Genomic DNA, 14928 nt, shown 5'->3' with positions numbered 1-14928 from the left:
ACACACACACACACACACACACACACACACACATCTGTAAATGAGTGGGTTGGACTACATGGACTACTACTGCATCTTTCATGATCCAATTATCTGCCACTTCTGGGTGCTCTGTTAAATTACAGGAGGAGGACACAGATGAGAGAATAAAAGCTCCCTAGTGAAGACGGCAGTGATGGCCAACTTGGCCACTAAGCAGCTCTCCCCACTCTCCACCCTCGTATCAGCTAATTTTTACTCAGAAGTCACCTAACTCCTTTCCAAGGACTTTCTCCTCTCAGGCCATCAGGGTACCAGATGCCTAAATGATCTCCACTCCAAAGCAACAGCCAAGTAAACCCAGGAAATTAAAAATAAATTCCTTTTCCTTTCAGTAACTTACTGCCCAGCCCTGGGTCAGCTCCAGAGGGCCCTTCCCAGGTTCCAGTATACCCAGGGGGCCAAACAGGGAAGCCACTCCATGCTGACACCAAAGCGCTCTCACAGGAAGTGATCTGTCGCTGCCCTGGGAAACGCTGGGGAGACAGCTAGCCTGCAGGGCAGAGGGAGTGACCTAACCCAGCATCCTGTCAGAAGACACGCAAAGCCCTGCATTGAGATCCCTGTCAGTGGGCAGGCTCCAAAGAGAGGCCAGGCAGGGCGTGGTAACTCACACCTGTAACCCCTGCACAGAGGTTGAGGCGGGAGAATCACTTACGAAGTTTGAGACCAGCCTGGGCAAAAGAGCAAGGCCCCTTATTTATTTACTTATTTTTTATTTTTTTGAGACGGAGTCTCCATCTGTCGCCCAGGCCGGAGTGCAATAGCACAATCTCGGCTCACCGCAACCTCCGCCTCCCAGGTTCAAGCAATTCTTCTGCCTCAGCCTCCCAAGTAGCTGGGATTACAGGCATGCGCCATCACACCCGGCTAATTTTTGTATTTTCAGTAGAGACAGGGTTTCACTATGTTGGTCAGACTGGTCTCCAACTTCTGACCTCGTGATCCACCCGGCTCAGCTTCCCAAACTCCTGGCAATACAAACGTAAGCCACCGAGTCCAGCTACTTTATTTTAGAGACTGAGTTTCACTCTTGCTGCCCAGGATAGAGTGCAGTGGTGCAATCTTGGCTCGCTGCAGCCTCCACCTCCTGGGTTCAAGCGATTCTCCTGCCTCAACCACCCGAGTAGCTGTGATCACAGGCTTGTACCTCCACACCCGGCTAATTGTGTGTTTTCAGCAGAGATGGGTTTTACCATGTTGGTCAGGCTGGTCTCAAACTCCTAACCTCAGGTGATCCACCTGCCTCAGCCTCCCAAAGTACTGGGATTACAAGCATGAGCCACGCACCTAAGTTGTTTTTTTTTTTTGTTTTTTTTTGTTTTTTTCTCTGAGACAGTCTGGCTCTGTTGCCCAAGCTGGAGTGCAGTGGCATGATCTTAGCTCACTGTAACCTCTGCTTTCCCGGTTGAAGACATTCTCCTTCGTCAGCCTCCAGGTAGCTGAGACTAGAGGGGTGCAACCACATCTGACTAACTTTTGCATTTTTAGTAGAGAGAGGGTTTCACCATGATGGGCAGGCCGGTCTGAAACTCCTGACCTCAAGTGATCTACCCACTTTGGCCTCCCAAAGTGCTGGCATTACAGGCATGAGCCACCGCACCCGGTATACCAAAGATTCTTTTTTTTTTTTTCTCACCCTGTAAACAAACGAAAATTCTTTTAAATAAGAAGTTAAACAGGAGTGGTGATGCACACGTGTAGTCCCAGCTGCTGGGAAAGCTTGGGCAGGCAGATCGCTTGAGCCTGGAAGTTTGAGGCTGCAGTGAGCTGAAATCCAGCCACTGCACTCCAGCCTGGGCAACACAGCAAGACTCCGTCTCAAAAAAGGTAAAAAAGTAAGGCCGGGTGCAGTGGCTCATGCCTGTAATCCAGCACTTTGGGAGGCCGAGGCGGGTGGATCATAATAAGGTCAAGAAATCGACACCATCCTGGCCAACATGGTGAAACCCTGTCTCTACTAAAAATACAAAATTTAGCCAGGTGTGGTGGCCCGGGCTTGTAGTCCCAGCTACTTGGGAGGCTGAGGCAGGAGAATCGCTTCAACCCCGGAGGCGGAGGTTGCAGTGAGCCGAGATAACGACACTGCACTCCAGCCTAGCAAGATCAAGACTCTGTCTCAAAAAAAAAAAAAAAAAAAAAAGATAAAAAAGTAAAAAAATAAATTAGCCAGGCATGGTGGTGCACCCTTGTAATTCCAGCTACTCAGGAGGCTGAAGCGGGAGGATCACCTGAGCCCAGGGAGTTCGAGGTTGCGATGTTTCAAAAAAGAGAAAAGGGGGGGGGGGGGGAAGGGGAAGGAAAGGAGTGGACAGAAGAGAGGCTAATGACCACTTGATCCTCTTCAGGCGTTTTCAGTTCCTAAGATGACTGATTCAGGAAACCCCAGGAGCCACAAGATTTCTAGACCCTCCCTGACCCTCCTGGTATCTGGAGTTTTCATTTGCCCTAAGGGCTGCCCTTCGATGTTCAATGACAGGAGGAGAGCGCGGTTCGTTTCTGTCGGGGAAGGGTGGTGACATTCCGGTTGGAGAATCTCCTAAAATTCTCATTTCCTGTTGGCTTCAGGTGGAAACTTCACCCCAATAACTGAGGGAAGCCGTCGGCCTTGGGTGTTGCTTCCGTGCCCTGTGTCTCCAGAACACCGCGGCCTCAATGGCAGGTCACTGGGCAAGTTCAGGGCCTTTTCGGTCCCGGTCGAGGATCTGGAGATCTCGGGGTTTCCCGGTCGTACGCCCCACTGCCCAGCGGGCGGGCCGAGCTGCGGGGTGAGACAGCAGGAGGGCACCGCAGCCCCGGCCTCGGCCTCCCGGCGCCCTCGCAGCCGCGCGGTGAAGGCCGGATAGGACAGATGTTCACTGCCCGCCCCACCCGCCGGCGGCGCCCGCAAGGCCGGGGAGCGGAGTCCGCGGCGTCAGGCGGACGCAGCTGGGAGCTGCCTCCTAGGCTGAGGGGGCAGGGCCGGCGCTGGCGGCCACCGAGCTCGCGCGCCGCTTGGCCCGGGACCCTAGAACAGTAGCCAGGGCAGGGAGCGGGCGTAAGGGCTTCCTTGGCCTCCGACTCTGGTAGGGGCCTCCCGTCCAGCCCCGCTCCGCTCCACTCCGCTCCACGGCCAACGCGCCGCCAGCCCTAAAGGTCTCCTGAACGCCGCGTTCTGGAAGCGCCACCGCGACGCGTCTTCCTATGCGCCTGCGCGGACTCCCGAAGCGCGTGGCCCGGAGTGGGCGGGGCCGAAGCTGAAGGTAAGGCGATGCGCATGCGCGGGGCCGCGGGTGAGCACCTCCCGCCGAGGGGTCGATCCGTATCTGCAGGCTCCGGTAATGTCTCCCCGTGTGCGAAAGACTAGGCCAGGTTCAGCCAGATGCCCACTTTCCCCACAGTCACGACCCTGGTCCAGAACTGCCCTGCCCCAGAGGCCTCTGTTTCCCCGCTAAGGAGAGGAGGCGCGCCGGGGAACTCTGAGGCCCTCCGAAGCCGCGACGTTTTCCCTCGGACGAGGAAAGAGTGGCCGGACCCAGCAGCGATCACCGAAGCCTCCAGCCCTGTCCCCGAACGGATACCAGGAGCTCGTCCACGCCGCGCAGGGAGTTGGGGTCTGGGTCATCCCAGCGCCTGGGGAGCCTTGTCTCCGGGATCTTAATTGATTCCCAGAGGATCCAGAGAAGGGACACTTTGGGACCTGCCTAGGCGGGCGGGGCCCCCCAGCGGAGACAGGCCGATGGGCTTTTGCTCGTGGCCGCCTGGTGAGGTTCCGGCAACGGATGGGAGCAGGGCAGCATCGAAGACAGAGACCCCCAAGCCCCCACCACGCAGCCGGCCCAGGGGCAGGTGCCCGGCCCCTGCGTGCCGTGCTCCGGTCGCCGCAGCACTGCTGCCCGCTGGATCTTCCCTGCTCAGAAACCTGCAGTGGCCTCAGACCCAGACTCCCTGAGCTTCCCCTTAAGGCCCAGTTTTCCCTAATTCACCTTGTCTCACCCTGACTGCTCCCATTCCCTATCCCCGCCACACACATAGGTCTTCCTTTGTCTGCGTCCAGCACTCTCGATCTTCCCTTGTGCTCCATCCCCCAATCTGTGATCCACCAAACCTGCTCATCCCTCAAAGTGTAGCTCAAACTCCACTCCTTCCCCAAGCTCCATAGCCCCTTAGCGTGCCTCAGTATTCTCAAAAGAGCCCTGAGGTGTCAACTGAGTCTTCGCAACAGAAATAATCCATTACATATTTAAGTAAATTTAACAATTTATATGCATTGATCAGCCTTGGAAATAATCACAGAAAGTTATTTGCTGCACCTATGTATCCCTTACTAGATGGCCACGTCCTCCAGGAGAGAGACTATATGCCTTAATATGCAGAATATCTAATATTTTTGGAATCATGGTGGGAAAAATTCAGATGTATGGAGAAAATGGAAAGATAACAAATATTTTTGCATTCTTCACAATACAAAATCACATCTTTTAGTGTATCCAAAATACATACAGTGCACAATTTGCTGTCAGCTCCAGATTACCACAAATCAACATGATGGAGTAGAAAGAATATTGGGATAAGTAGGAAATGGGGTTGTGGTGTGGTTTGTCTTGCATTAGCAGAGTGAAGTCAGGCCAAACTCAAGCAGAACTGCAGCTCTGTAGATGCAGTTTCCCCATGTTAGATTTGGGTTTAGGGATAAGAAATATCCCTGCCACCATCTAGTTTACAAGATCATGGTAAAGATCAAATATGAGATGGAGATGGAGTGAAGATTTTTTTAAAGTATTTTTTGTTCAGGAAATAATCCTCAATGAATTTTATTTATTTATTTACTTATTTTTTTGAGACTGAGTCTCGCTCTGTCGCCCAGGCTGGAGTGCAGTAGTGTGATCTTGGCTCACTGCAACCTCTGCCTCCCAGGTTCAAGCAATTCTGTCTCAGCCTCCCCAGTAGCTGGGACTACAGGCACACGCCACCACACCCAGATAATTTTTGTATTTTTAGTAGAGACGGAGTTTCACCATATTGATCAGGCTGGTCTTGCGAACTCCTGACCTCAGGTGATCCACCCACCTCGGCCTCCCAAAGTGCTGGGATTACAGGCATGGTAAGCTACCACACCCAGCCAATTTTCTAATGAAAATTACTTTTAAATATTTTAATTTGTTTTGTTTTGGTTTGAGACAGAATTTCTGTCACCCAGGCTGGAGTGCAGTGGCATGATCTCAGCTCACTGCAACCTCCAGCTTCCAGGCTTAGGCAATTCTCATGCCAGAGTAGCTGGAACCACAGGTATGTGCCACCACACCCAGCTAATTTTTGCATTTTTGGTGGAGATAGAGTTTCACCATGTTGGACGGAGTTTTGCTCATTACCCAGGCTGGAGTGCAATGGCGCGATCTCGGCTCACCGCAACCTTCGCCTCCTGGGTTCAGGCAATTCTCCTGCCTCAGCCTCCTGAGTAGCTGGGATTACAGGCACACGCCACCATGCCCAGCTGATTTTTTTGTATTTTTAGTAGAGACGGGGTTTCACCATGTCGACCAGGATGGTCTTGAACTCTCGACCTCGTGATCCACCCGCCTCGGCCTCCCAAAGTGCTGGGATTACAGGCTTGAGCCACCGCGCCCGGCTCGACTGGTCAGCATTCTTACAGACAACCTCATGTCACATCACACAGGTCTTCAGTTTCTATTTGTTTTTTAATTGAGACAGGTTCTTGTTCTGTTGCCCAGGCTGGAGTGCAGTGGTAGAATCATGGCTCACTGCAGCCTCTGCCTCCTTGGCTCAAGCAATCCAACGTGGTGGCACATGCCACCACACCCAGCCAATGTTATTGTTGTAGAGAGGAGGTCTCACTTTTTCCCAGGCTGGTCTTGAACTCCTGTCCTCAAATGATCTTCCCATCTTGACTTCTTAAAGTGTTGGGATTACAGGCATGAGCCACCTAGCCCAACCAGTTTCTGGTTTTCTTTTTTTTTTTCTTTTTTTTTTTTTTTTGAGACGGAGTTTTTCGCTCTTGTTACCCAGGCTGGAGTGCAATGGCGCGATCTCGGCTCACCGCAACCTCCGCCTCCTGGGTTCAGGCAATTCTCCTGCCTCAGCCTCCTGAGTAGCTGGGATTACAGGCACACGCCACCATGCCCAGCTAATTTTTTTGTATTTTTAGTAGAGACGGGGTTTCACCATGTTGACCAGGATGGTCTCGATCTCTTGACCTCATGATCCACCCGCCTCGGCCTCCCAAAGTGCTGGGATTACAGGCTTGAGCCACCACGCCTGGCCAGTTTCTGGTTTTCTAATGCTGCTTTTTTATTGCCTTTATCTAAAGAAAAATTACCTGAGGTGAGAGGACCACTTGAGGCCAGGAGTTTGAGACTAGCCTGGGCAAGATAACAAGACCCTGTCTCAAAAAAAAAAAAAAAAAAAAAAATTGTTTTTGAGACAGGGTCTCACTCTGTCACTCAGCCTGGAGTGTAGTGTCCCAATCTTGGCTCACTGCAACCTCTGCCTCCTGGGTCAAGCAATTCCCTTCCCTTGGCCTCCCAAAGTAGCTGGGATGACAGGTGCTCTCCACCATGCCTGGCTAATTTTTATATTTTTAATAGAGATGGGTTTTCACCATGTTGGCTAGGCTGATCTTGAACTCCTGACCTCAAGTGATAAGGCCCACCTTGGCCTCCCAAAGTGCTGGGATTACAGACATGAGCCACCACACCCAGCCAAAAAAAAATTTTTTTTTTTTTTTTAATTAGCTGGATGTGGTGATGTGCAGTTGTAGTCCCAGCTACTTGGGAAGCTGACCTGAGGCAGGAGGGTCATTGGAGGCCAGGCCTTGGAGGCTTCAGTGAGCTGTGATTGCATCACTGTACCCAGACTGGGTGACAAAGTGAGACCCTGTCTCAAAACAAAAAACCACACAGACACCTTCTTTACTCCCCAAAACCCACTTAATCCCTCTGATGGCACATGGGTGATGAGCTCCTGCGTGTCAGGCACTGTGCTAAGTACTTGGGCACCTGTTTCCCCACATGCATGGACTTTCCTTATTGTATTTTCCACACGCCTTACAAATATAACCACATGTAACTCTATGGATTCAGATGATACATCCACTTACCCTTAAAAATACTCCATTCACGGCCCCTCAATCTGACTGTTTATCCTGGTCCCTGACTGTGCTTTCTCTATTTTCTGTTTATCATGTTAATGGAACACAACGTGAAGATGATGAAGCTTGTGAAATAGCATAATTTTGAGGCAGATTCTGGCATATTACTATTACTTATGTTTATCTTTTTTATTTTTTTTTTATTTTTTGAGATGGAATTTCGCTCGTTGCCCAGGCTGGAGTGCAATGGCGCGATCTTGGCTCACCGTTACCTCCACCACCCAGGTTCAAGTGATTCTCCTGCCTCAGCTTCCCACATAGCTGGGATTACAAGCATGTGCCACCACATCTAGCTAATTTTGTATTTTTAGTAGAGATGGGGTTTCTCCATGTTGGTCAGGCTGGTCTCGAACTCCCAACCTCAAGTCATCTGCCTGCCTTAGCCTCCCAAAGTGCTGTGATTACAGGTGTCAGCCACGGCCTACTTAATATTTATCTTTAAAACAGACTTCCCTCCTTCTTCCAGGGAAGAGCTCTGGATTTCTCCCTGGAACGGGTGGAAGGAGGACACACGGTGGGGCGGGTGAACAGAGTGGCCTTAGTTGGGTCAGGTTGCTTAGTCACTCAAAGACAATGGACTGCAGACTCTCCCTTTCTCCCCAGGGCCCAGTTTTTTCCCTTTCAAAACCTGCTCTCTAACTGTGAAATGGCTCACACCTCTAATCCCAACACTTTGGGAGGCTGAGGCAGGAGGATGGAATGAGACCAGGAGTTTAAGACCAGCCTCGACAACATAGTGAAACTTCATCTCTACCAAAAAAGAAAAAAATTTTTTTAATTAGCCAGACATCGTGACACAGGCCTGTAGTCCCAGTTGCTCGGAAGGCTGAAGCAGGAGGATTGCTCCAACCCAGGAGGTCAAGGCTGCAGTGAGCTATGATCATGCTACTGCACTCCAGGTGACAGAGCGAGACCTTGTCTCAGAAAAAAATTGGGCAGATGTGGTGGCCCACGCCTGTAATCCCAGCACTTTGGGAGGCCGAGGCAGGCCAATCACTTGAGATCAGGAGTTCAAGACCAGCCTGGCCAACATGGTGAAAACCCACCTCTACCAAAAATACAAAAATGAGCCAAGCATGGTGGTGTGTGCTTATAGTCCCAGCTACTCAGGAGGCTGAGGCAGGAGAATCTCTTGAACCCAGGAAGCAGAGGTTGCAGTCAGCTGAGATGGCGGCACTGCACTCTAGCCTGGGCAACAATGTGAGATTCCATCTCAGAGAAAAAAAAAAAAAAAAAAAAAAATCAACAACAACAAAAAACCTGTTCTCGAGCAAGATGTAAAATTTATTCCAAGACCCCAGAAGTAAAACTTCAAAATTAAAGGACCTCTCCTGTGAAGAGGACACTGGCAACAGGAAAACATGGTGGGAAGGGCTCCGGGAGTCAAGGACATGTTCAGGCTTCTTTAAAGACAGGTCCAGCGCATGCCTGTAGTCCCAGTTACTTGGTAGGCTGAGGCAGGAGAATTGCTTGAACCCAGGAGGTGGAAGTTGCAGTGAGCCGAGGTCGTGCCACTGCACTCCAGCCTAGTGCCTGGTGACGGAGTGAGACTCTGTCTCAAAAAAAAAAAAAAAAAAAAAAAATACACGTCCAAGTGGGAGGCTCAAGTCCATACTTTGTGGAGGAGGAGATCACCTGATGAAGCCAAGGGGAGGCAGCAGCCTTACCATTCAGGAAACCTTTGTGCCCTCCACTGGAGCCCTTGGATATCTGAGGCAGCTGTGTGGATCCTCCGGGGAATGAGGCACTGAGGTGCTGGGGAGAGAGTTCTTTTTTTTTTTTTTTTTTTTTGAGATGGAGTCTCACTTTGTCACCAGGTTGGAATGCAATGGCACAATCTCAGCTCACTGCAATCTCTGCCTCCCGGGTTCAAGCGATTCTCCTGCCTCAGCCTCCCAAGTAACTGGGACTACAGGCACATACTACCATGCCCAGCTAATTTTTTTGTTTTGTATTTCAGTTTCACCATGTTGGCCAGGAAGCTATCAATCTCCTGACTTGTGATCCACCTGCCTCGGCCTCCCAAAATTCTGGGATTATAGGCGTCAGCCTCCACGCCGGGCCAAGAGAGCGGTTCTTTAAGTTTCAAGGGATACCAGGCAGGCCTGGGCTTCCTGGCCAGCCAAGAGAGCAACTCAGCCTCAGCCCTAAAGAAGGTCCTGGGGCATTCAGCCAACACAAGGGTGAGCAATTTCTTAATTTCCAGTCTCTGCCCAAGAAACTTACAGTGAGTTCACTCTACGAGATAAAAGGATGAAGAGATTAACCTGGCTGGAGACCATGAGAAAGCACTCGGTGTTAAAGAGAGGTCGGAACTTTATTGAGACTGATGAAATCAGAACCGAAAGAACACTGGAAAGGTTCAGCCACTGTCCAGGCACAGATCCTTCCAGACACTCCTCTTCGGGGAATCTCTGGATCCTTACGTTTCCCCCAGTTCCTAACCCCCACCCCAGAGAGTCAGAATTCTGCTCAAAGCCCCTTCCACAGAGCTCGCCAGAACCCAGATACTAAATAACTGTGCTGACTGATGGGCAGGCCTGTGAGCAGCAGAGACAAGAAAGTCTGACAGTGAGAAAGGGAAGAGAAGTCAAAGAGAGAAGGAACACAAACAGGAAAACAGATGACGGAAAGAAAAGGCCAAGGCAGCGAGAGCATGCTGATAACATAGCCTCTGAAAATATAAATATTGCATGAATGTATTAGCTTCATCCCAGCCATTTCCCCCAAAGCAGTGGAGACATCAACAGCTATGACAATGCCCACACAGTTGTGCGTTTTTTTTTGTGGCTTTTTTTCCCCCTGACTGCACAGAAAAACAGATCTGCCAAAGCAGCTCAGGGCATGGAGATGCAGGCAGGGGAGAGGTGGGAGGGCCCATCCCCCAAGAGGGCAGATAGTACAGAGATGAGGCAAGGTATTCTGGGGTTTGCAGAGGGTGGTTAATAAGAAAAGTCCAGGAGAGATTCCATCTCATCAGCCCCTATTACAGGCTCCGTGGAGGCCCCTTGCAGAACTCACTCTCTTTCCTGGTTGACTCGTTCCTTGGAAGCATTGTCCTGGGTGCTCTGGAACCTCGGGTGTTCTTGTGGAAGGTTCCAGGCCCTCCACAAAGCCAAATGCAATGGCCCCTGTGACAGCATGTACCAGAGTGATAACGATTCTGAGAACCAGGAATTCCTAACTCGAGGTTCTCCATGTAGACCCAACCTGACTGCCAACTGGCTTACCCTGCCTGACCTCAGCGTGCCTCTCCCTCTGCCTGCCTTTCCACCCTCCTTCTGGTCCAGGATGACTTCCTGGTGCTGGTGTATCCTGACTCCTGCCTTGCAGGTAAGGCCCCCAGGACAGCTTGTTCCCAAGAGAAGTGGCTGGCTCTGCACAAAGGAGCCCCTCAAGGCAACCAGGGCTGGGTCTCCTGGGCATGCATAGACTGTGCATCATGCACATTTCACCATCCAAAGGCTGCTGCTTCCCTGCGGGCCCTGTGCCTCTGCTCCCCACCAACTTCTGCGGAGTTGTGCATGCTAGCCTTGTAAGACTCTTACAACAAGTTCTCTGAGCCCTCGAGTCTCTGTGATCTCCCCCGTCTCTCTCAGACAACATACAGACATAGTCACACTCATTGGTACTGAAGGCCCTGGTTCTCCTGCAGTGTGTTCAGCGGACATCTGCATCAGGGTCAATGTTAACCCTTGGTTGCCGCCAACACAGAGTGGCTCGTGCTGGTTCTGACTCCTTGGAAACTGCTGCAAGTTTTAAGTGCTGATGCATCAGGGAATGGAGAAGAAAGGAAAGGGAAAGCTTGGTGTAGAAATCGCAAAGGAGCAACTCCGCGGCGGAGTGCTTCCACAGAGGAGTTGTGGAAACTGCCTCTTCTTAAATTGGGAGAGACTGACGGCCTAAGGAAAAGGAGCAAGGTCTCCACTGTCCTCTCTGAAACCCAATGCCTTTGGGATTTGAGTTTTCCAAGACATGCAATAGACAAAGACACACTGCAAACCAATTAACCCTCTGAGCCCTTCCACGACCTTCACTAAAGTCACTTCCAAGAGGTAAATTACCTGGATACACCGACCACTTCCCCTCTCCTGGGTCTGATAAAGGGATCAAGCTCCCCCAGCCGGCTTTGAGGAACACATCAGAGAACTGGCACTGGGGAAGGCAGATCCTCGTCCTTACCTGGGGACTCCTGTGCTTAGTTGTCTCCTGTCCTAAACCACTGTCCCACCTTGAGGAAACCAGGAGCAAGTCTTGGGGATCAGCTCAAAACCCAGGTAGAGGCTGGGTGCGGCAGCTCACGCCTGTAATTCCAGCACTTTGGGAGGCCGAGGCAGGTAGATCACTTGAGGTCAGGAGTTCGAGGCCAGCCTGGGCAACATGGTGAAACCCCATTTCTATTAAAAATGCAAAAATTAGTTGGGCGTGATGGTGCATGCCTGTAATCCCAGCTACTCGGGAGGCTGAGGCAGGAGAATCACTTGAACCAGGAAGGTGGAGGTTACAGTGAACCAAGATATACCAGTGCACTCCAGCCTGGACAACAGAGTGAGACTCCATCTCAAAAAAAAAAACAAAAAACCCAGGTATATTCAAACCCAAGAGATTATTCACGGTTGAAAGCCAACCCAAAGTTAAGAAGCAGCCGAGGGCTGGGGAACAGACACAAGCCTGCGGGCGTGGAAAGAAGCCAAAACGGACCTAACAATCTCTACAACACAGGCCTTTGCTGTTTTCCCAGCTCCCAGGGGACAAAGGAATTCCGGCTGCTTTTAGCTTATTTGACCCTCATTGATTTCAGATAAACTAGAATTTAGCTGCTCTCTTTCCTTCCAAGACAAGACCCAGGAAAAGCAGGTGGAGGCTGACTTGCCTCAATCAGGCCTCCTCATTGAAGCAACAAGACAAGCGCACTAGAATTCACAGTTTCCACTCTCCTCCTGAGACCCACGCACCTGCCCCGGTCCCTGGCCTCAATGAACTCCAAGATCTCCACTGTGTAATCATTCCTGCCAGTGTGGCTCAAAGGGTTAATAAACCTCGACTTCTCAGACAGTTAGGACACAAGCTCATTCACCAACAGGAACCCAAGAACCACTACACCACCTAGTGCTTCCTGTAGCGATTTTTTGGGGTTTCGCTACACCCTGTTTTGTCACAGTTGAGAGCACCTGGATTCTTCCCGAGCCCGAGGCTACCCAGGAGGCCCGGAAGCTCCTGAGTGATGGCCCGCTCAATCTTCTCCAGAAAGCAACCTCCCATGTAGGAGCACTGCTGAGAGAGCAGTTTGAAACTGGAAATGGGATTGATGCCGAAGAAGTCCTTGTAGGCTTCGCGGTTGGGAAGGTCAAATTTGCTGACATTGGTCTTTGCCAGGATGGTCTTGAAGATGTAGAATTTATCGGGATCTTCCACAATGTCCTTAAAGACCAGTTCTCCGTCACTGAAGAAGGTCATTTTGTCCCTGTAAGTCTGCAGGTAGCGGTCAACCAGGAGGGCGTGGATGCGGACACGGATGGCGTGCTGGCGGATGAAGGCAATCTTATTCTCCAATCTGTTCTCGATCACCTGATTCAGGTCTTCCAGGAGGGAGATCTCTTCTTGGAGGAATAGTTCACGGTGGGTGTCTGGCTTATATGCTTGGGGCCAGAAGGAACTGACGTAAACCCTTGGGGGCTCTGTGACGTTGATAAGAGGGGCCAAGCTCCAGAAGAGGGCCCCATAAACCCGCATGAGCATTTGGGTGGCCAGATTGTCAGCCTTGTTGAGGATGATCCTTATCTGGGATTCACGCCCCTTCAACTGGCGGAAGAGCATCTCCAGCTCCAGACCCACATCCAGCTTGGTTGGGTCAAAGACAACAAAGATAAGGTCTGCTCTGTCGATGAACCACTGGCACACGTCGTTGAAGGGGTAGCCTTTGGAGACAGGAATGAGAAGTCAAACTGAGTAGGCCTCCCTCAAAGCCCACACGCCTTCTTTCAAAACTAAACTTTTCTGGGGGTTCAAAGAAGGAACAGCACTAGGTTTTCTGGGTTTCTAAGTACTATTAAAAAATCAGTTGCGGCCAGGCGCGGTGGCTCAAGCCTGTAATCCCAGCACTTTGGGAGGCCGAGGCGGGTGGATCACGAGGTCAAGAGATCGAGACCATCTCGGTCAACACGGTGAAACCCCGTCTCTACTAAAAATACAAAAAATTAGCTGGGCATGGTGGCACGTGCCTATAATCCCAGCTACTCAGGAGGCTGAGGCAGGAGAATTGCCTGAACTCAGGAGGCGGAGGTTGCAGTGAGCCGAGATCGCGCCATTGCACTCCAGCCTGGGTAACAAGAGTGAAACTCCGTCTCAAAAAAAAAAAAAAAAAAAAAAATCAGTTGCATATCTCCTGCCCTTGCCAACCTTCAACCAAGAACAGCCTAATCCTTGTTTTTCTTGTTGGTTTGTTTTTTGAGGCAGGGTCTCACTCTGTCACCCAGGTTGGAGTGCAGTGGCATGATTATAGCTCACTACAGCCTCAGACTCCTGGGTTTAAGAACTCTCCCACCTCAGCCTCCCAAAGTGCTGGGATTATAGGCATGAGCCACCACACCCTGCCTGATGGTTGTTTTCATCTACTGTGAAATCCAAGTCTCTAAGAAAGCGAAATACTTGTTCAAAATGGAAATTGTCCTACTGTTTAAAAGGATCTGGGGCAATGGCAAAGATACTGAAAGAAAGAAATAGGGAATTAGAAGAACATGAAAGAGTGAATGCATGATTTAGGGGGAAGGAATGTGGACTTGGCATTAAGACGCAGACTAGAAATTGAGCTTTGCCCCTGGCCAGCTGCATATTAAATGCCTCTAAGCTCTACCCTTTTAGTTCCAAAATGACAAGAAAAACATTATCAACATCTGAGTTAACATAAAGATTACCATATTACTGTAACAGGAAAGCACCTAAAATTCCAGTCATACGGCTGGTGCCCAGTACCTTTTAATTCCTTTAGCTTCTTATTTCCTAGTTTTCTTTGCAAATAAGAAAACTGAGGAGGCAAGGACCCCCTGTCTAAAACACATTGAAATCTTTTTTTAATAATAATGTATAAAATTATCCAATGTGTAGTAAGCATACAATTTATTATAATTCACATTATTATTAATAATACTAATACTATTAAGTACTGCTAAAATTACTGCTAATATCATTAATGCAGGATCTATTTATAACCAGAATTGGAGTTGTAACCATGAACTGAGATCCACTGTCTGTCTTCCCACAACTGCCCTGTTCAGGACTCGCTGCAGACAGCCTTGCCTCATGGCAGGACTCAGTGGCCTATTCCACAGCCACACACCTGGCGAGCCTCTGGCTTCTAGTCTTGTGGCCTGGTTATCAGCTTTGTTCATTAAATCCTTTCACATTGTTGTATAACCATCACCGCCATCCCTCTTTAGAACATTTTCATCTTCCCAAACTGAAACCTCTGTACCCATTAAACTCCCCATCTCCCCTTCCCCAAAACCTCTGGTTACAACCACTCTGGTTTTTGTCTCTCTGATTTGGCCTACTCTCATGTAAGTGAAGTCAGACAGGCCCTAAGTGGCACTCCCCTGCTACCTGAGGGCAAGTAGGGCTTTGAAGAAGCCTGCTAAAGGCTCATGGGGAAGCAAGCCTGGAAAAGCAGAAACCAGGAATAGGAAGAAATCAAGGTCAGGGGTTCAACCTTGAGCAGGCCCAGGAGCCCCAGATCCAATTTAGCC

General features: G+C 50.2%; 1 protein-coding gene across 4 annotated transcripts in view; it reads right to left on the bottom strand.

The window, feature by feature from the left end:
• Window positions 1-5370: 5370 nt before the first annotated feature.
• The window catches only part of SRL (sarcalumenin), a 68396-nt gene continuing 58838 nt past the window's right edge, over window positions 5371-14928 (bottom strand). For all 4 annotated transcript variants that reach the window (XM_074381659.1, XM_074381658.1, XM_010339131.3 and 1 more), the window contains one exon: window positions 5371-13104. In XM_074381659.1, the coding sequence (XP_074237760.1) occupies window positions 12293-13104 (812 nt within the window). In that variant the 3' untranslated portion in view covers window positions 5371-12292. The remainder of the gene's footprint in view (window positions 13105-14928) is intronic.

The sequence above is a fragment of the Saimiri boliviensis genome, chromosome 12, assembly GCF_048565385.1.
Source record: "Saimiri boliviensis isolate mSaiBol1 chromosome 12, mSaiBol1.pri, whole genome shotgun sequence".
NCBI lineage: Eukaryota > Metazoa > Chordata > Mammalia > Primates > Cebidae > Saimiri > Saimiri boliviensis.
The sequence above is the reverse complement of the archived record's forward strand: the minus strand, read 5'-3'. Positions and strand labels throughout refer to the sequence as shown.